Genomic DNA, 22,797 nt, shown 5'->3' on the forward strand with positions numbered 1-22,797 from the left:
AAAGGGGTTCCCGTCCTGGATAGGTTAGCTTGTATAAGGTATCAAATACTGCAATGCAGAAATACTCAAGTACGAGTTCGGAATTCAAAATGTACTCATTATGCAGAAGGTCCCATATTTCACACCTTTTCAAATGTATAAATTGTATATTTGAAATTGGCAGATCTACAAGCTCACGTATACGTATCACTTTGGGATGCGTAGACTATATGTAAATAGTTCTGAAGTGGTATTGTAACAACTTAACAATTTACCATAACTAGTAAATATTTCAAATCACTAGTGGAGTTAAAGCACAATATTTTCCTCTGAGATGTAGTGGAGTAAAATGACAGAAAATTGGAAATACACCAGTGAAGTAAAAAACTAAAACAAAAAAATAAGTACAGTACTTGAATAAATTACTTTACAGTTACACCACTGGCCAAAACGTCCCTGGTTATGTAAACAGAATTCCTACTAATTTCTTACATCTCAGTAAAACAGCACTCTCTAAATTCCATGCATACAATACAAACATTCCGCACGCACGCGCGCACACACACACACGCACACACACACACACACACACACACACACACACACACACACACACACACACATTATATTCTCTCAGGTTTTCCCTTTAAGAAAGTGGTTCAAGGAAAAGCAGGTACTGTACTGTACATTCATTCTCATAATATTATTATGTACTTGTCATACTCCCCAAACTATAGGACAGGGTTACTGATGTATAGCCTATACTTAAGTATACAATTTTGAAGAACTTTTACTTTACTTGATTAACTATGTCCATTTTTCTTCTACTGAGCTCCACACACTACAGCTGCATGCAAATATTATACCTTTTCCTCTCCGCTGCAGTTATTTGAAACCTTTAGTTACAAGTTATTTTGTGGATTCAGATTATAATTACAAAACATTACATGAACCAATTAAGCCCTATTATGTTAATGTATGAGCTTACAGTGGTTTTAGAATCGGCCTCAGGTCTAAATGGGTCTCTGACTTATTTTCCGTGTGCGTGTGAAAAACAGTATGGGCAACACTTCCATTCAATTCATTTGAGTTATCCGTGTCAGTCAAAAATATGTGGGAACAACCTGTCCTGACAGATAAAAAAGGGGCTTACATACCCCACAATATCTCCCTCCACACAGCTGATTCGACAAATGCTATCAAGCACTGAAGTCACTTAAAAAGCAAAATTTAATTCCCATAATTATGTAGAGATACAGGTGTCAAGAAAGAGCAGCTACAGCAGTCAGTCTGAAACCCAGGACAGCTAGGAGTTAGCCTAGCTGCCATTAATCATTCATTTGAATCAGCTGTGCACTGGAGGGAGATCTTGTAGGGAGAGTAGGCACTAGGCCAGGCCGCAGGATAGGGTTTCTCAAAGTGGGTGCTGTCGTCCCGTCTAACCGTGGCACACACTGGCACCCAAGGGCAGGGACGTGCACACATAGACATCAAAGGGGGGTTCAGCTCCTGCCCTTTTACCCATCTGTAAAACAACTGCCTTTTCCAGACAACAAATACAGCATTTACTATGGTGATGGTGAAAGAAATGCAAAATAAGTAATATAGAAAATAGCCGACATGTAAATTTCACACTTTTTGTAATAGGTCTTTAAGTGGTTTTGGGATACACCTTGCATGGCTGTGTTTGAATTCCTCGCTCCTCGAGGGAGGAGGAGGCGATAGACAGGATTCCTGGCCAGCAGCATACAGGAACAATGCAACCTGTTTGTGTAGCAGGGATGGATGGATGGATGGATGGATGGATGGATGGATGGATGGATGGATGGATGGATGGATGGACGGATGGCTGGATGGATGAGGTACAGCATATAGCTGGGGGCCAGACAGACAGACACACAGCTAAACCTAACCCAGAGACTGAGAAGCTGCTATGTAGATGTGACACACAGACCGACTGGTTCCGCCGCATTGTGTGTGTGTGTGTGTGTGTGTGTGTATGTGTGTGTGTGTGTGTGTGTGTGTGTGTGAGCCACATAACTTCACTATCACATCACGCCACACCCTGCATGCTGTGTTCAGCGTGTGTGTATAAAAAGACTACCTCAGTCTGACCTGCACTCTGCATCTCCACACCAACAGGGACTAATCCTTCTCTTCTCCACCACACCACCACACCACCATGAGTCTGAGGAACAAGCGCAGCAGCCAGCCCGGCCTCTACAGCTCGGCGGGGGGTTTCAGCAGCATGTCCCTGGGCTCCTACTCCCATCAGGGTCCCAGGGCCAGCCGTGCGGGGGGCCCCTACCTGGGCGGGGGTCCCATCATCACACCCGTGTCGGTCAACAAGAGCCTGCTGACACCGCTCAACCTGGACATCGACCCCAGCGTGCAGGCGGTGCGCACTCGCGAGAAGGACCAGATCAAGGGCCTCAACAACCGCTTTGCTTCCTTCATCGATAAGGTACAGTACTGTATGAGATAAGAGGCCTGTCCTGTTCTGCTCGGTTCTGCTTCCATGAATGTTATGTTATCACCAGCTGGGAATGTATGAGTACAGTGCAAATATGATATGATTCATTTAAAGCAAGTTTTTCAAGTCAAGGAATCCCAAATTGATTTTGGCTGAAAATGTTTTGTTCCAGTGACCCCCAGAAGAGTTCTGTTAAAATATTTCAAAAAAGTTCTAAACTATTCAAAAATGTCCAAACATCTTTTGAGATTTTTTCAAAAATAATGCGGAAAAATCTAGCATATGTACAGTATATACTGTAAGCTTTTTTTTTTTTTAAGCTTTTTTTTTTTTTTAAGCTTTTTTTTTTGCGGCTTACGCCTTTTATTGATTTTTGAAGGGACAGACAGTAGGCTGACAGGAAACGGGAGAGAGATGGGGGGATGACATGCAGTAAAGGCCGGGGCCTATATACTGCAAGCTTGCAGAGTGTGGCACAACATGACGTGCGCTGTGAGCTTGTAGATCTGCTATTTTTTTAAAGCCAACGTATAAATGTGATGGATAAAGTGTCAAAAATGATTGCGATGCTGTATTAACACATTTCACTGCATGATGGACCGCCTGGCATCCCTCCAAGGACGCCTGGCGGTCCCCGGACCCCACTTTGAGGACCAATGATTTAAATGTTGAAAGATTAAAGCACTATATTGTGACAGTATCATTGCTATAGATTATAGACCAGAGGTGCCCACACTTTTTTGACTTGAGAGCTACTTTCAAAAAGACAAGCTCAACAAGATCTACCCACACAAAAAATATCATCAAATTGCTGAAAATAGTTAAACAATGTACCTGAGGGGGCTTTGGAATAGCGGCAATGGCATTAATGCACTTGGAATGGGAATGACAGGGGGAAAACTTTGAATTGGTGGTTGAATTTTCTTGTATATTATTTTATTGTTATACTGATGTTTGTGATACAATACTTGAAAACAAAGTATTGCATTGTGGGTTTGAGCCGAGGCCCTTTTTGATGTCAATCAATCAAGTCACCTTAATTCAAGTGGCAGATGTCTTTTTGTATTTATTCATTTTACATTTAAAATATATATTTTTGGGGCATGTCATGTGGTGTATACCTGCACAGCCTTTGTGATATATACTGGTAGATCACAATCTACCTTGTGGGCACCCCCTGGTCTAGTGTTTGTTCAGGGGTCTCTGCTCTGTGTCTCCAGCCTTAGGCCCTCCTGTGTGTTCTGCGTGCCATGGATTTCCCATTTCCAATGGGAGTCACATGGTTTCACCAAACATTTTTGTTTGATGGATGTGTTGTGCCCCCCTCCCCCGCATCAAACAAAAATGCTTGGTCAAGCCATGTGACTTCCATTAGAAATGCATTGGGGCGGCCATTAAACAAGGACAAGACACAAGACACGGACAAGACAAATGTTTTTTAGGTGTGAGTGAGGCCTAAAAGTACGTTGTCAGGTGTGTGGTCAATCTTCAGCCAATCAGGAGAGTGTGTCCATTTATCTGTTTCCAGTTCCAGTTTTGTTAAATTGTTCTGCTCAGTCACTTTAACAAAAATGCACATGTTGATCCTGCAGTGTGAGACAGTTCTCTTTCCTGATTGGATAGAATTGGTGTCTTCCTGACCTAAAAGAAAAGCGTTCTGTTGTTTAATCAAGAGCTGGAGAGACAGGGAGACAGGCACCTAAAGTTACTGAACAAACACTCCATAGTCTATACAGGGAGACAGGCACCTAAAGTTACTGAACAAACACTCCATAGTCTATACAGGGAGACAGGCACCTAAAGTTACTGAACAAACACTCCATAGTCTATACAGGGAGACAGGCACCTAAATTTACTGAACAAACACTCCATAGTCTATACAGGGAGACAGGCACCTAAAGTTACTGAACAAACACTCCATAGTCTATACAGGGAGACAGGCACCTAAATTTACTGAACAAACACTCCATAGTCTATACAGGGAGAGACAGGGAGACATGTAGGCACCTACAGTTACTGAACAAACACTCCATAGTCTATACAGGGAGACAGGCACCTAAAGTTACTGAACAAACACTCCATAGTCTATACAGGGAGACAGGCACCTAAAGTTACTGAACAAACACTCCATAGTCTATACAGGGAGACAGGCACCTAAAGTTACTGAACAAACACTCCATAGTCTATACAGGGAGACAGGCACCTAAATTTACTGAACAAACACTCCATAGTCTATACAGGGAGAGACAGGGAGACATGTAGGCACCTACAGTTACTGAACAAACACTCCATAGTCTATACAGGGAGACAGGCACCTAAAGTTACTGAACAAACACTCCATAGTCTATACAGGGAGAGACAGGGAGACATGATGTAGGCACCTACAGTTACTGAACAAACACTCCATAGTCTATACGCTACAGCAATGCTTACTATCAGAATTATAGAGCAATTTACATTTGTGTTATCTGGAAAATATCACTTAACCCATTTTGATTTCTACAAATGTCTTCTAAATCCTGACAGTTTTCTCGAAAAACCTATGTTTCTATGTCAGTGGTTGTCAAATATATTCATGTCAAAGACCCCATATGACATTGGCCGCCGACCCCCATCTGAAAATATGTTGTTCCAGTGACCGTCCCAGTAGCAAAGATTTGAGTTAAAAACTCGCTCTGTAACAATATATATTCAAAGATTTCAGGCACATTTTCATGATTTAAAAAAAATACCAGACCTCAAGTTGCCATACATGTATTGCTGTACTGCAATACATTTTGATGATAAATATTGTTTTTATGGAATATTTTATATTGGGTAAAATATACCTGTGTTTAGTGATGGTGTAACAAAAAATATGTTTAGTGTTCTATATGACTAAGGTTGGTTTGTGTTTCCCCACCCCATGCACGCAGGTCCGCTTCCTGGAGCTTCCATTCAAGGCGTAAGAAGGAAATGGCACCCTTTTCACATTGGCTTATTGTTTGTGTTGTGTTTGTGTTTTCCCCACCCCATGCGTGCAGGTCCGCTTCCTGGAGCAGCACAACAAGATGCTGGAGACCAAGTGGAAGCTGCTTCAGGAGCAGAGCCCGTCCTCGTCCAACATCGAGCCCATGATGAAGGCCTACATCGCCAACCTGCAGAGGCAGCTGGACGCCGTCACCAACGACAAGGGCCGCCTGGACCACGAGAACCACGGCATGCACCACAGCGTGGAGGAATACAAGAATAAGTAAAGACCATGGGACTCACCCTTTTGGGTGTTTTATAAGCATTATGTTATACTTTAGCTATTGAAAAATAGCAGATCTACAAGCTCGTAGCGCGGCACCGAGCTTTTAGGTCTGCTATTTTTGAAATAAATTCAGATGGGGGTCCATGGCCAAATACAGATAATTCTGGGGGTCCTTGACAAGAAAAAGGTTGAAGTTTTTCAGAAAACTGTCAGGATTTAGAAGACATTTGTAGCATCGTCCCTAGGTCAAAAATGACCTGAGACCAGATTCTACAAAATGTCTCCCAAATCCTGACAATTTTCAGATAAAACGTCAGTTGTGCTCAAACATTTTCATGTCCAGGACCCACAGAAATACCTGTATTTGGCCGCAGACCCCCATCTGAAAATATGTTCTTCCACAGACCCCCCCAGAAGCAAAGATATAATGTTCAGTTCACTGTGAAAGAATATTATATTCAAAGATTTGCACACATTTTCATGATTTAAAAAAAAATAGCAAGCTTATAGATCTGCTATTTTAGTTTAGTTCAGAAACTGTCCTAGTACCAATGACATCTTTGAGGGGGATTCCAACATAATAGAAAAAATATATAGCCTTTCTGCCCGTTTTCTAACTTGAATGTTAGCATCCTGAAATAGAAGCCATTGTTCTTAACAAAAAAACACACACAAAAAGTTTGAAATAAGCAAACCTCCACACTGTCCACAGCCCTCCTATGAGACGCAGACAATGGTACCATCTTGTGTGAAGTGGGCCTTTAAGAATTGTATGTTTGTAATGTTAATGTTAGTCACGATAAATGTAACTAAACACTGTGTCTGGTTTCAGGTATGAGGATGAGATCAACAAGAGGAACGGAGCAGAGAACGAGTTTGTCGTTCTTAAAAAGGTAAAGTAAATTGTTGTTTTATACATCATTAGTTATGTCCAGTAAATGACCGCAATACCTGCACTTTCTTTATCTCATCAAAACAAACATTTTCTCATTGAGAGGAAATCTGCATAGTGTAAAAAAGAAAATCAATTGATTTGCATACATTTTAAAGTTCCATGTGAGCAATGTTTATCCAACCACCAGCTTACATGGAATGTGAGCGCTGCATCACAGAGGAACAAGTGTGGCGTTATGTTAACATTTAACTATGTCTTCATCGAGGATGTGGATGTGATGTAGGCCAGTGGTTCCCAAAGTGGGGTCCGGGGACCCCCAGGGGTCCTTGAGGGAGTTCCAGGGGGTCCCCAGCTAAATGATAGTTTGGTACCCTTATGGGTCTGTAACTCTGAGACTGTACAAATGGAACCAAATGGTTCTGCTAGAGCCGTACAAATCTTCTCTTATGGGGGTCCCTGGCATATCTTTTCAAATGAGGGTCCGCAGGCTAATTAGTGTCCATTTGGGGGTCCTTGACATGGAAAAGTTTGGGAACCACTGATGTAGGCCTACAACATATTTATGTCCTCTAGGATGTGGATGTGATGTACAACATATCTGTGTCTTCCTCTAGGATGTGGATATGATGTACAACAGTACAACATATATGTGTCTTCCTCTAGGATGTGGATGTGATGTACAACATATATGTGTCTTCCTCTAGGATGTGGATGTGATGTATAACATATCTGTGTCTTCCTCTAGGATGTGGATGTGATGTATAACATATCTGTGTCTTCCTCTAGGATGTGGATGTGATGTATAACATATCTGTGTCTTCCTCTAGGATGTGGATGTGATGTATAACATATCTGTGTCTTCCTCTAGGATGTGGATGTGATGTATAACATATCTGTGTCTTCCTCTAGGATGTGGATGTGATGTATAACATATCTGTGTCTTCCTCTAGGATGTGGATGTGATGTACAACAGTACAACATATCTGTGTCTTCCTCTAGGATGTGGATGTGATGTACAACATATCTGTGTCTTCCTCTAGGATGTGGATGTGATGTATAACATATCTGTGTCTTCCTCTAGGATGTGGATGTGATGTACAACATATCTGTGTCTTCCTCTAGGATGTGGATGTGATGTACAACATATCTGTGTCTTCCTCTAGGATGTGGATGTGATGTACAACATATCTGTGTCTTCCTCTAGGATGTGGATGTGATGTACAACATATCTGTGTCTTCCTCTAGGATGTGGATATGATGTACAACAGTACAACATATCTGTGTCTTCCTCTAGGATGTGGATGTGATGTACAACATATCTGTGTCTTCCTCTAGGATGTGGATGTGATGTATAACATATCTCTGTCCTCTTCTAGAATGTGGATATGATGTATAACATATCTGTGTATTCCTCTAGAATGTGGATGTGATGTATAACATATCTGTGTCCTCTTCTAGAATGTGGATATGATGTATAACATATCTGTGTCTTCCTCTAGAATGTGGATGTGATGTATAACATATAATCTGTGTCCTCTTCTAGAATGTGGATATGATGTATAACATATCTGTGTCTTCCTCTAGAATGTGGATGTGATGTATGACATATAATCTGTGTCCTCTTCTAGAATGTGGATATGATGTATAACATATCTGTGTCTTCCTCTAGAATGTGGATGTGATGTATAACATATAATCTGTGTCCTCTTCTAGAATGTGGATATGATGTATAACATATCTGTGTCTTCCTCTAGAATGTGGATATGATGTATAACATATCTGTGTCTTCCTCTAGAATGTGGATGTGATGTATAACATATAATCTGTGTCCTCTTCTAGGATGTGGATGTGATGTATAACATATCTGTGTCTTCCTCTAGGATGTGGATGCTGGATATCTGAGCAAGGTGGACCTGGAGGACAGGATCACTAGTCTGGTGGATGAACTCAACTTCCTCAGGAGACTCTATGACATGGTAACTAACTATATACTTATACTACAGTATATAGGTATACTTAACCACTGTATGACATGGTAAAGTATCTTTATACTTAACCACTGTATGACATGGTAAAGTATCTTTATACTTAACCACTGTATGACATGGTAAAGTATCTTTAGTTATACTTAACCACACTATATGACATGGTAAAGTATCTTTAGTTATACTTAACCACACTATATGACATGGTAAAGTATCTTTAGTTATACTTAACCACACTATATGACATGGTAAAGTATCTTTAGTTATACTTAACCACTGTATGTATGACATGGTAAAGTATTATGTTCTACTTTAGCTATTGAAAAATAGCAGATATACATGCTCATAGCACGGCACCGAGTGCCGCGCTACAAGCTTGTAGGTCTGCTATTTTTGAAAAATCGTGAAAGATGCACAAATCTTTAAATATATATTCTTTCACGTTTTTAACTCAAATCTTTGCTTCTGAGGGGTTCCTGGAACAACATATTTTCAGATGGTGGTCGGTGGCCCAATTACATATAATTTTTTCGGTCATTGACATGAAATATTGAGCATACAGAAACAGGTATTTCAGAAAACTGTCAGAATTTAGAAGAAGTACTTTTAATATCGACGTCAGGCCTAAATGGGTTACTGAAACGGTTCAATTAACAATGCATTTGAGCTATAAAACCCTGACTGTTGCAATGCTGATGTGCATCATGGTCTAGTTTTGTACTCGTCGTCATAACGTGGTTGTTTATATTTTCTCCCCATCAGGAACTGAGCGAGCTTCAGGAGAGCCTGAAGGAGACGTCCGTGGTGGTCCAGATGGACAACTCCCGTGGCCTCAACATGGACCAGATCGTGTCCGACGTCAAGGCCCAGTACGAGGACATCGCTGCGCGGAGCCGCACGGAGGCCGAGAGCTGGTACAAGGTCAAGGTAAGCTGGAAGTATATACCTTCACTAAAGACGCTGGGACAATAACGCTCCACACGTCCCAAACCCTTCTCTTCTTTTTTTTTTATCCTTTTTTTTGTGGCTTTCGCCTTTATTTTATATATTTTATGGAGGGACAGACTGGCTGACAGGCTGACAGGAAATGGGGAGAGAGATGGGGGGGGGGGGGAGACATGCAAAAGGCCGTCGGGATCAGGAGTCAAACCCGCGGCACACTGCCAGACTGGATTACCAGCCAAGGTGCCTGGACCACTGAGCCACGGCCCAGGCCTGGACCGCTGAGCCAAGGCCCAGGCCTGGACCGCTGAGCCAAGGCCCAGGCCGTCAGTCTGGACCACTGAGCCAAGGCCCAGGCCTGGACCACTGAGCCAAGGCCCAGGCCGTCAGTCTGGACCACTGAGCCAAGGCCCAGGCCGTCAGTCCCATTTTTAACCAACTCCACTCCTTCTATACTCCGCCATGCAGTTCGACCAGATGGCGTCCACGGTGGAGCAGCACAACAGAGAGCTGGGTGAAAGCAAGGGAGAGATCGGCGAGCTCAAACGCCTGATCAGCCGTCTGCAGAACGAGATCCACTCCGTCAAGACACAGGTGAGTTAGTTAGTACCAGCTGGTGTCATGCTCGTAGTAGCACGCAGTACCACGGGCGTGGTACCGATACCTTTTTCCACGTACATTTTGATACATTTTGATGTTGTACTTTTACTCAAATACATTTTCAATTCCGTACTTTTACTTGTAACGAAGTAGTTCTAAATTACAGTATTGGTACTTTTACTTAAGTAAAACAATTGAGTACTTTTTCCACCACTGGTGACATACAGTATGTCTACTGTGAGTTGACATGTCAGAACCAAGATTATCAACACAATATTATGGCGCTAGTAACAGTAGAACACACTCTACAGTATAGTTGTTTACTGTTGTTTTATGGTCATTTGAATTAATTCATTTGTCCCGAGTTGACTCTCATGCACTGTAGCTATTCTGTGCACATGTACAGTAGGCGCATGCGCGCACGTGACATCCTTAAATTGCCGTGGTGCGTCAGGTGACCTGACGGAACGCCACAGAGGCCGAAACGTATTCTTTCTTTTACCGAAAAATAAATCACCATTAAGGGCCTTGCAAACGGGGAGCGATAAAACGCGCCTATAGTTCACTTTCAATGAGACCTGCGTTTTTGCTCGGAGAAGTCGATGCGACAACGCAAGCGTATTTATGTGAGCACGGTCCCGTGAATTTGTTGCGCACGTGCTCGTTACGTGCACACGCCCGCGACTCACCAGACCTGGATTCTGTTTACGTAGCTTTCTTTTCCGCTTGCGTTGTCGCGCCCCTCTCCAACAGACCTGGAGGAGACCTGTGTTGATCCAGGCAACAACGCCTGCGTTCCTCGCTTCACGTTTGCAAGGCCCTTTACACCACTGGTTCCCGCTGAATGGTGCTTGTGTTGATAATGTTAAGAAAGAGACTCCACACCTAGTTGTCAGCATGGCAGACGCTGTGAAAGGCCACTTGTGTCATTGTGGTATTTGGCTGCTGAGTCTGATGCTGTCCTACTAATGCATGGAACGTGAGCTCAGTGCAACATGAAAACAAGTGCATCCTGCATGGGTCTATTCTCAACAACCCTTTAATCATACTAGGGATCCATTATTTACTGATTATTTTATGAAATTATCGATTATTAGCAGTGGTGGAAAGTTAAGTACATCCACTTAAGTACTGTAGGCCTACTTAAGAAGAATTTTGAAGTGTAGCCTACTTTATTACAACATCCTGGATCCACGCTGCACGCTATGGGGGCGAGCTCGATACCTGATACCCGAAAAAACCCGATAACAAGCTTATTGAGTACCCGATATCAACAAGCTAAGCTTTGAGCTTAGCAAGCCTGTTATCGAGCATATATCGAATCCATGACGTCATGTTTAAACAATCAAGACGAGAGGTGATCAAGAAATAAATAATCGCCCACGCTGGCACCAACCTGTCGGTCTAAATGTGTGTTGATACCTGACTTACTGTACCTGTCAACCAGCGCTGCCCGGGTAAACAAAATCTAATTTTAAAGTGACACAGATTAACCGAGAGACCAGCTAACAGTTTCTTCAATATTAGTTTCCAAAAGTAAAAAAGGTCAATTGCCTTCCGTCTGTTAGAAAAGTACTGTATTTGAAGGCCCTAGTAAAAAGATACTGGTTCTGTTCAGAATTTATACGCGAAATAATACAAAATGCTCGATAGTGCATGGGCTCGATGAGAACCCGGCTCGTTAAGCCTGCATCGATAAGGTGCTCGTTATCAATACAAAAATTAACGAGCTCCATCCCTACACCCATGCAGCTCTCCTCGTTGGAGGACCAGGTGTCGGAGGCGGAGGCGCGCGGCGAGAACGCCGTGGCGGATGCCAAGGCTCGCACGGTGGACCTGGAGCGCGCGCTGCAGAGGGCCAAGCAGGACATGGCACGGCAGGTCCGCGAGTACCAGGAGCTGATGAACTGCAAGCTGGCGCTGGACATCGAGATCTCCACCTACCGCAAGCTGCTGGAGGGGGAGGAGCAGAGGTATGTTTAACCCTAAACCCATAACCCTAAACGCATAACCCTAAACCCATAATCCCTCTGGACATCGAGATCTCCACCTAACGCACGCTGCTGGAGGGAGAGGAGCAGAGCCGAGTTAAAACCCATTTAGGACGGGGAACCCCTTTTTGGTGTTTTAAGCATTATGTTGTACTTAAGCTGTTGAAAAATAGCAGATCTACAAGCTCGTAGCGAGGCACTGAGTGCCGTGCTATGAGCAACATTTTAGTCTAGTTTTTATTTGTTGACGAAATTGTCAGTATATTTAGTTTTATTTTTAGTCTTCATAGCTTAGTTTCCATTTAGTTTTCGTCAGTGGTAGACGACGAACATTTTTCGCCTTAGTTTTAGTCGACGAAAACAACATGATGAGCAGGTTGGTGGTGCCTTGCATGGTTTCCTGTCGGTGTGTGAACGTGGAATGTAATTAATGCACATTATGAAGTGCTCTTCGGATAACGGTGCTTACTGTATGTAAATGCACCGTTTTACCTTTTATTTTGTAATGCACACTGCTGGTTGTGTAACGTCTGTCTGTCACTCACAGGATTGGACATCAGTCAATCATCAGCATCCATTCAGTGCCCAACTACAACGGTAAGCATTTTTACACACAAAATTCAAATTTTTAACATATGTTTATTGATTTTTCTTTACAACGTAGTATTTTCAAATGAATTATTCACATACACCTCTCCCCCCCAGCCCCACACACCTACATGGCAGCACAAACCAAACAAAATCCCCTCAAAGAAACATCAGGACATGTCCATAAATACAAAGCAAATAAACAAAAAAGAAAAAACAAATTCTGATTTAGTCTAATTAGACTTAGGGTTCCTTTTTCGTCACCGCTAAACCCCTTATCCCTAAACTTCTTTGCAAAACATTTTTGAATAGTTAAAATGGCCAGTCTACAAGCTCACAACGTGTCAATGTAGATTGGCTAGTTGAACTATTCAAAAATGTTTTTCAAAATAGTGCAAAAAAGGCAAAGAAGTTTAGGGATAAGAGGTTTAGCGGTGACGAAAATGGAGCCCTTAGTCTTTTGACAATCTTTTTTTTCTTCTAACTGAACTCTTTCCTCCAGGCCTGTATATGGAACCGGGACGAAAGCATGCTCATCAGTACCAGCCGTGGGTCAGCGAGTACCCCTCAGGTACGTCTTATTGCTCTGCTGTACCAGCTGTAGGTGACGTAGGTCAGCGAATGCCCCTCGGGTACCTGTGTTGATTTAAATTTTAGTTTTAGTCATAGTCTCTTGAATAGTTTTAATTTAGTTTTTTAGTCACCTGGAATGTTTTAGTGTTTCATGTTTTAGTTGACTAAATATCATAAGACTTTAGTAGTCGACTAAATCTACAGGTGTTTTAATTGACTAAAATGTATTTTGGCGGGCCTTGATGCCGTCGTAATGACTGATTTTACACTGCAAATAGCCGATCTACAGCACGACGCGTTGTTGAGCTTGTAGATCTGCTATTTTCAGCATGCAACCAAGTGTAAAATGACTTATACTGGATCTCTTGTCCACTAGTCTCTTCCTAACATTTTTGTCTAGTTTTTATTTGTTGACGAAATTGTCAATATATTTAGTCTTACTTTTAGTCACCATAGCTTAGTTTCTTTTTGGTTCCATTTAGTTTTCGTCAGTGGAAAAAGGTAGTCGACATTTTTCGTCTTAGTTTTAGTCGACGAAATCAACACTCTGTGGCCTCTTAGAATGCTCAGCAGTACCATGCAGCCGTGGGTCTGCCACCGCGTGGGGCTTCCACTCACCGCTCGTTTACAAAACTAGGATGAATAATGTACCTTTTTTCAATGACGAAAACTAAATAGAAACGTAGCTACGATGACTAAAACTAACTATAAGATATTACCAATTTCTTCAACAAATACAAACCAGACTAAAATGTTAGGGAGGGACTAGTGGAGAAGAGATCCAGTACAACTAAAAGACAAGTTATTTTATTTTTGGTTGCGCTCGGGTGAAAATAGCAGATCTACAAGCTCTACACGCTCAAATAGATCTACAAGATCTCTCGGCTATATTTGCAGCATGACACCAAGTGTAAAGTCCGGCATTACGACGCCATCACGGACTAAAATCTTAGGATATTTAGTCGATTAAGACATGACTAAAACTAACTAAAACTAAATGATACTTTATTCAAAAGACTTGGGCTCTATATGTTTCCCTGTGCCTTAAGCCTTATCCCTAAATGTCTTTGCCGTTTTTCTTTTTACTATTTTGAAAAAGTTGAGTAAATAGGTTAAGTAAACAGAATGTCTCCAGTAGCCTATCGTGTATCAGGGTTCTCACAGCCATGACATTCCTGGAAATATTTTAAAATGAGAAAAAAACTGTCCTGGAAAAGGTTTGGGATTAGTCTAACATTTTGGAATATGTTTGGAGAGCTACTGTATATACATTGTTTTTTTTGCTATTGGTCCTGATCATAATAAAATGTCCCAAAACATCAGTGAAATATGAAACAAACATTTACGGATAGTACATACACAGGACAATGCATGACAAATGTAATTGATCTACAAGTCAACAACACGTTGCACCGTGACACATTGTTAGCTTGTAGATCTGTTCTTTTTGTTACGTGATGCCTTGGTCTTGGGTCTGTCTTGGGGCATATAGAACAAGAACATTCTTTGGAGAAGTTATGGAAAATTACTTGTATTGGTAAAAATGTGTGGGAACCTTGATTTATATAGCCTGCTGTAGTTTGTCGTTTGTTTTTCTAAACGGTCATTTTCCTCCTCCAGATCCTCGCCCTGTGCTGAAGCTTTTTGAACCACAGATCACCATCTGCGAGATTCCAGTACCACGTAAGTATTTACGTAACTGTGAGGGTTCAAAAACATCTTATCTCCATAGTTTAAATGTTTTTTGTAAATTATCGCCCTATACTTACACACAAAAGCATAGTAGCAAAAGTATCAGATCGCACAAGCTTAAAACGTTTACTTTGCTAGAGTATATTATAATTATTCCAATGTTTTCATTACTTTTACATTTAGAGTTTGTACAAACAAGTTACATTACTACAATTATGTAAATGATAATAATCAAGTTTCCCCGGTTGGACGTAGCGCGTGGAGCAAGCAGTGTTGTTTTTGGCAGAAACTTTCTATTTTAGTTTAGTCATTGTCTTTGGACTGAAACTTCATTTAGTTTTAGTCGACTAAGTGTCATGCGATTTTAGTCGACTAAATCTACAGTTGATTTACACTGGCCTCTGCCGTCGTAATGACTGATCTTACACTTGCTGAAAATAGCAGATCTACAAGCTCACAACACGTCGCGCTGCGACGCGTTGTGAGCTTGTAGATGCAACCAAGTGTAAAATGACTTATACTGGATCTCTTGTCCTAACATTTTAGTCTCGTTTTTATTTGTTGACGAAATTGTCTATACATTTAGCCTTAGTTTTAGTCACCACAGCTTAGTTTTCATTTAGTTTCCATTTAGTTTTCGTCAGTGAAGAAAAGGTAGTCGACGAACGTTTTTCGTCTTAGTATTAGTCGACGAAACCAACACGAAGGAACACGTTTCGTACAGATGCTTTCCTACTAGGTTTTTAACATGAAAAACATCGTTCTTTCGTGCAGATTCCCCGGTGATGAAGACCCCCGTCATGATCATGACCACTGAGACCCAGGAGGACAGCAGCTTCATCTCCTACGACTGAAACCACAACAACGCCTTCTTCACAATAACATACTGTACAGAAACCTCTTAATCTCCATATTCTAACTTTTTTTTGTGTTTTGTTTTGGTGGCCCAAAATGTCAGGGCAGGAAGGAATCATTTATAATGTAATGTGTTCAATTTGTTTAATACATAGTATAACTATATCAGTGAAGTACATGAATAAAAAAAGCTCTCTCTTTCACAGAATAATGTATTGGTATATATACGAATAATTAGTCTAACGTTCATACACGCTCAGGCCTGCTGCACTCATCGTGTGTGTGTGTGTGTGTGTGTGTGTGTGTGTGTGTGTGTGTGTGTGTGTGTGTGTGTGTGTCATCATGTCATGGAATGTCAAGGCGTCCACGGCATGACATTCCTGCTCTGCACCAAAGCATGACAACATGCCTGTCTGCTGTGATGTCATAACATTGCCAATTCACGTTTTTGTTTTGCTCCCGATCCGATTCCGATCATTTAATTTTGAGCATCTGCCGATACAGATTTTTCTCGATCCGATATTTATATATTTTTCATAGAACACGCTTATGCCACATCACAATACAATATCCCAAATCACAGACAATATACAGTTTAATATCATGATATGGATATAATATTGATACTATAGGGATGTCCCACGTTTATTTGGATCGTGATCGGACCCCGATTTTCGATCAGTGACACGGGATGACCTTTTACGCCTGGGAGTCGATGGTCACTTGTTTTACAGGTGACCGGATTAAGGTTGGTGAGGGGTCTGTTAAAACGACCGGATTAAGGTTGGTGAGGGGTCTGTTAAAACGACCGGATTAAGGTTGGTGAGGGGTCCGTTAAAACGACCGGATTAAGGTTGGTGAGGGGTCCGTTAAAACGACCAGATTAAGGTTGGTGAGGGGTCTGTTAAAACGATTAAGGTTGGTGAGGGATGCGCTGCTCCGTGCTTGCGGTTATGGTTAGGTTAGGTTTGAGGTAGGTTGTTGTTCGGTAGTAGCCGGCGCTGTAAAACAAGCGTCCCATCAGCGCCCATCGAAATCGAGGCTCTGCGCTTAAGGGGGTCCCCTAGTGACACAGACACACACAGGACAGGACGAATGAATGAAAAAAATGGGTCGCAGAATTGTGGGATAAAATAAATTAAAAAATATATAATAATAACATATAATAACATATTGTTTTAAGGGAAATTCACTGACAACTATTAGAACGGACCAGTACAATAGTAGACTTGGCAAATGCTGTTTAAGATCTATAGTGTGAGAGGAATTTCACTCAACTGGCTTGGAGAGATGCCTGCATACAGGTAGTGTCATAATGACACAACGAGACACACCCTCTGAGAAAGAATTCTCATTCTACATTCTATATCCAAGAATATGCATTGTTTAGTATTGAATATCTAAATGTACCTCCACTCATTCTATAGGAAGGTTGTCATATTTCAGCTGTATTGATGTTATTATCTTCTGTACTTCATTCAGAGTAACAGAGAGTATTTTACTCAAAGCACAAGAACATCAAAAAGGCATTTATTGAGGAAAGTATTTGAGTAATTCAACACAGAGAGACATAGTTTAGATTAGAACTTGTCCAATGAGGTCCTAATTCTTATTTTTGGCTGACAGCTCTGTTGTGTAAATGTTTTCCCCACTGACAAGAATTGGTAGAATTCCTGCAGAACAAGAGTTGCGCTTGAGTTTTGTGTTAGAATTTGTGTTTTACTGTAAAGTTTAACATAAACATTTACATTCTTAATGCAAATGTAAGCCTATATCGACTACAGATACAGTATTCTGGTAAAGAAAGAAAGAATCTAAAGCTCACAACTCCTGAGTCCTGAGTGATGATGCATGATGATGCACACTCAAGATGCATTATTTTATTTATTACAAATACGAATGCTTTATATATATTTATTAACATCATTTTTTTAACATAACATTCTCTCTCATTATTATTATATTATCTCAACATTATGATGTTTTTGCATAGTATTGTATATTTGTATGTCATTAAATGTCTCAGTGCATTGAGTATGCAGGACCGCAATGGAAACAATAGGCTTTCTTGGGTTTTAAATCTTCTTAGAAGACCTTGTATTGAAGTGTACTTCACTGTGCTTTTTTCTGTAAACTGTTAATAAAGTATTCAATCAATCAATCAGTCAGTCAATCAATCAATCAATCAATCAATCAATCAATCAATCAATCAATCAATCAATCAAAGAACAAGAAAGAAATGCCATGAGAATTTGAGATGGTAGAAGTTATTATATGAGCCATTATGTGAGTCATCGCTGCCACCTACTGCTCGTTCCTGGAAACTACAGCCTCGTGCTCCTGAATCACTCACACAACTATGCCTAGCAACAACAGCACGACCGGAACCACTTCAAAACAAAAGCATACAGCTCGGTCGGTCGGTAACGTTTTAAAATAAAGTCATGTAACACTTATTTTGAAGGTATAGAAGCAACGTGCTCCCGGCCTCACCGTGTCCATGCGTACTGTGGTGACGTGACTGACTCAGCTGTGTTTTGGTCATCCATGGTTTGGAATCTGACTGGGGTTTTTTTCGTAGTTAAAGTTTATAACAGACTGAGCATATTGAACTCTGTGTCTGTGAGACATCACCATCACCATCCTCGTCTCTTTCACATCGCAGCGATGTCTGATCCAACAACAAAGTAAGTCCATTCATTACAGTCATTATTCAACATGCACGATGATGTGTGATATGATAATGATAAAAGTTACTGCTGGGCAGCTGCGGATATTCACACACCCACACCACACGCTGTAGCCTACTCAGTGTGGAACAGTGAAAGTTAGTACAGAAAGTTCTGCAGTGGAAACCATGTCTCCAGTCCAGATATCGTTATGCAAATACTGTATTCATGCATGATGGTAACCGTTATAAGATAATGGGCTTTTCTTCGTTTAAAATCCTTGTATTGAACTGTATATAGAGGACGAGGATCGATCCTTGATGTGAAGTTAATTGTAGTACTTTTTCTGGTTTTATATCCTCGATCGATCGTAGCAGATTTTGTATACTTTCGTTTGAACTGTACCCCGTTCTACAAACTGTTAAAACCATTTTCTTTCAATCAATCAATCAGTTGAATTGAAAATGGTGGACCCTGTTGTAAACAAGTGTAGCTTTATATCAGTGTATCATGTGTCACATTTCATGTGAAATGAACCCATTCTGCAATTTTGTTAAATACTTCAATCAATCAACACTTTCCTGCAAACTGTTAATACAGTTTTCAATCAATGAGGGAGACGTTGTATGTCCATCACCAATTTAACCAGTGGTGTAAAGTAACTTATTTTTATTAATTGATTGAGTGATTAATTGATTGATTCATTATACTTTATTGACTGTGTGGGGGGAAAATAAATAAATAAATAAAATTAAGTCACGGTGGCACGTACAGATGTATTTATTTATACAACATAATGCTAAAAGAAGCTAGGGCTTGTTTCCATTGAGGTCCTTGTAAGTACATTTACTCTAGTACTAGTCTGAACTTCAGTATAATTTTGAGATGAGTTTTTTTTTAAACTTTTACTACTGTTATTATCCGTTGCTCGATACTTCCCCTTCTTGAGATTGCAACTGGGTTCTGTGGAACTCTCTTGTCAGAGCAGTGGTTCTCAACCAGTGGTCCAGGTGGTCCCCATGCTAAATGATAGGAGCGTTTGTAACCAAATGGACCCTTATAGATCTTTAACTCTTTGAGAGTGTAAAATTAAACCAAATGCATCCATAATAATGCAGATTGTAATCGTAATATGCAGATCTATACATTCTCTAATTGTGTAGACTTCTTGTAAATTAAGTAATGCAGATAGATTATAGCTAAATGGGGAACATAGAACCTTTTTTAGTTGAGTGGGGAACATAGAACCCTGGGAACATAGAACCTTTTTTAGTTGAGTGGGGAACATAGAACCCTGGGAACATAGAACCTTTTTTAGTTGAGTGGGGAACATAGAACCCTGGGAACATAGAACCTTTTTTAGTTGAGTGGGGACTGGGGAACATAGAACCCTGGGAACATAGAACCTTTTTGGGGTGAGCGGGGAACATATAACCTTTTTTAGTTGAGTGGGGAACATAGAACCTTTTTTAGTTGAGTGGGGAACATAGAACCCTGGGAACATAGAACCTTTTTGGGGTGAGCAGGGATTAACATAGAACCTTTTTTAGTTGAGTGGGGAACATGGAACCTTTTTTAGTTGAGTGGGGAACATAGAACCCTGGGAACATAGGACCTTTTTTAGTTGAGTGGGGAACATAGAACCCTGGGAACATAGAACCTTTTTTAGTTGAGTGGGGAACATAGAACCCTGGGAACATAGAACCTTTTTTAGTTGAGTGGGGAACATAGAACCCTGGGAACATAGAACCTTTTTTAGTTGAGTGGGGACTGGGGAACATAGAACCCTGGGAACATAGAACCTTTTTGGGGTGAGCGGGGAACATATAACCTTTTTTAGTTGAGTGGGGAACATAGAACCTTTTTTAGTTGAGTGGGGAACATAGAACCCTGGGAACATAGAACCTTTTTGGGGTGAGCGGGGAACATAGAACCTTTTTTAGTTGAGTGGGGAACATATAACCTTTTTTAGTTGAGTGGGGAACATATAACCTTTTTTAGTTGAGTGGGGAACATAGAACCCTGGGAACATAGAACCTTTTTTGGGAGAGTGGGGAACATAGAACCTTTTTTGCGGGCGTAACTGGGGAACATAGAACCTGGGGAACATAGGTACGCTCCCATGCAGATGTTTAACAATAACTTAACTCCTGAGAGCGCAAAATGAAACCAAATGGCGTTGCGAGCTAATTGCGATTTCATAACATAACATGCATATGCCGATTTGCTCAGTGACAGACAAAACAAACTAATTAATTTAATTAAACTCTACTCTGTTCATTGTTAATGGCATTTAATGCCATTTATGGTTTGTGCTCGTAACAAAACAAAAACTGTCCATTGTCAATGGGGTTTTTAATGTTTGTCTAGACAAGACAAAGGTTAAACCTGTATATAGGAAGGGCTAGCCTAGGTCCCCTCAAAAAAATAGATGCCTCATTGGCCGCTGCAGTTCATTGGAGCGAAGTGTCTTCATTTGAAGGCAGGAAGTCAAGCGGAAGGGCTGAAGGCACGCTGCGTCGCTGCCCAATAAGTGACGTCACTCATGCGACTCCTCCATGTCTCTCACTGCCACTCAAAATGGACCGCTGGCCAATCACAGCGTGTCTTTTCCGGGACTTATCTATCAATGCAATCCAAGGGAGCTTTATTGACATGAGAAAACAAACTCTTACATTGCCTCTGGTAATTGGCCTACGTGTACGTCCCCTTCCGTTACGCAAAAGCCTCCGCTTATGCCTCGCAAGGAATAATCTCGGGGAAAGTATTGCCTTCAGCAGAGACGCACGCCCCAGAGCCGGAACGCTGGAACCCCTTCAAGTGAAGGACCATGGGTTGAGACCAGCGGTATAGAGCAGTCGTTTTCAACCACTCTCAAGAGTTAAATTAAAATCTGCATTGATGTGCAAGAAGTCAACGTTTGCCTGTTATCTCTCCTAATGGTACCAACATCAATACAGCATGGATTATGGACAAAATCTTGTCCAACGACAACAAAATATTTGTTAGTTTTGGATCTGAGAGACTAAATGTCATCAAATGATGGTTCCGTGGCTCAAATACCCAATAAATAATGAGCCTTGATATGAAAAGAGTTGAAAAGGGGATTTATGGTTAATCTTCTCTCTCTCTCTCTCTCTCTCTCTCTCTCTCTCTCTCCCCCCCCCCTAACAGTGTCACCATGCATAAGAAGCAGACTCTGTTGGCCAGCAGCCAGAGGTCATCGCAGGGAAGGTCATCGCTGCTGGGAGGCCGCACGCCCTCTGACGTGGTCCTCAACGACCTCTACATCCCTCTGATGTCTTCCAATGTAACCCAGAACAATATCAATATCACTGTATTTATTTATTTTATTTTCGATTTTATATACATAAATATAAATCTGAAATGGTCCGGGCGGCTGTCGTAGCGGTCTGTGCACCTTGGCTGGTAATCCAGCCTGACGGTGCGTCGCAGGTTCGAGTCCCGATCCCGACGAACTTTGCTGTGTGTCACCCGCCTCCTCCCCCACCTCTCTCCACATTTCCGTCTCTACTGTATAACTATCAATATACCTGTAGGCATACAAAGAACAAAATATATAATAATAATAATAATAGCAGATGTAGTTCAAGCTTGTAGATCAGGGGTGGCCAAAAGGTAGATCACAAAGGCAAATCACTTGACATGATCCTAAAGAATATTTAATCAATATATTTTTGGCATCTGCCACTTGAATTAAGTTGACTTGATTGATTGACATAAAACAGGGCCTGTCAGCTCAAACCCATAATGCAATAATTTGCACACAAATGTTGGTAGAATTACAAATTAAATACAAAATCTCTACCTATCCATTTCTCCCCCTCTATTTCCCATTCCAATTCTTTTTTTCCATTCCAATTTTGAAATTTTCTTATAATAATGCCATCGCTGCTATATATTCCAAAGCCATTTCCAGCAATGGTGGGTAGATCTTGTTGAACACCTGTTGTAGATCTTGCTATCTTTGAATAGCCAATGCAAAAATCTAAAATGACACGGATGCTTTCCCGGTTTTACTTTTACTTGCTACAAATGGAAAATCCTTGTCTTACTCTTTACCTGTAAACTTGTAACCCTAAGCTGCTGTTCTATCCACCCCCCACGGGATACTAAAGGCAGTGTTGTTTTTGGCAGCACATTTAGATTTTAGTTTTAGTCGTAGTCTCTTGAATAGTTGTCATTTAGTTTTAGTCACATTTTAGTCACCTGGAATGTCTTAGAATGTGTTAGTCTAGTTTTAGTCGACTAAATCTACAGTTGATTTAGTTGACTAAAATGTATTTTGTCGGGCCTCGA

At 41.1% G+C, this 22,797-nt stretch overlaps 3 protein-coding genes across 4 annotated transcripts in view; 2 read left to right on the plus strand and 1 right to left on the minus strand.

The window, feature by feature from the left end:
- The window catches only part of LOC310861723 (ceramide synthase 5-like), a 131,072-nt gene that overhangs the window by 59,484 nt on the left and 48,791 nt on the right, over positions 1-22,797 (minus strand). The window lies entirely within an intron of this gene.
- Positions 1,995-16,019, plus strand: LOC310862409 (keratin, type II cytoskeletal 8-like). Its single transcript, XM_083770307.1, has 11 exons — positions 1,995-2,443; positions 5,476-5,684; positions 6,520-6,580; positions 8,463-8,558; positions 9,330-9,494; positions 9,978-10,103; positions 11,862-12,082; positions 12,648-12,697; positions 13,191-13,259; positions 14,882-14,944; positions 15,728-16,019. Exons 1-11 carry the CDS (start codon positions 2,162-2,164, stop codon positions 15,805-15,807), a joined length of 1,422 nt encoding a protein of 473 aa, XP_083626433.1. The 5' UTR covers positions 1,995-2,161; the 3' UTR covers positions 15,808-16,019.
- LOC310862280 (NACHT, LRR and PYD domains-containing protein 3-like) overlaps positions 18,369-22,797 on the plus strand; it is a 29,612-nt gene continuing 25,183 nt past the window's right edge. The window contains exons 1-2 of the mRNA XM_083770103.1: positions 18,369-18,495; positions 21,652-21,787. Coding sequence (XP_083626229.1) covers positions 18,476-18,495; positions 21,652-21,787 — 156 coding nt within the window. The 5' untranslated portion in view covers positions 18,369-18,475. The remainder of the gene's footprint in view (positions 18,496-21,651; positions 21,788-22,797) is intronic.

This window comes from Protomyctophum parallelum (assembly GCF_964188405.1).
Source record: "Protomyctophum parallelum genome assembly, chromosome: 7".
NCBI classification, from domain to species: Eukaryota; Metazoa; Chordata; class Actinopteri; order Myctophiformes; family Myctophidae; genus Protomyctophum; species Protomyctophum parallelum.

What these genes read in the sequence shown, in the direction of transcription:
- LOC310862409 (XM_083770307.1), top strand. Translation starts at nt 2,162, where the DNA reads ATGAGTCTGAGGAACAAGCGCAGCAGCCAGCCCGGCCTCTACAGCTCG. An exon ending in AGAGCTGGTACAAGGTCAAG is followed by an intron (nt 9,495 to 9,977) that starts GTAAGCTGGAAG and finishes TCCGCCATGCAG; the next exon opens with TTCGACCAGATGGCGTCCAC. An exon ending in CTGGAGGGGGAGGAGCAGAG is followed by an intron (nt 12,083 to 12,647) that starts GTATGTTTAACC and finishes TGTCACTCACAG; the next exon opens with GATTGGACATCAGTCAATCA.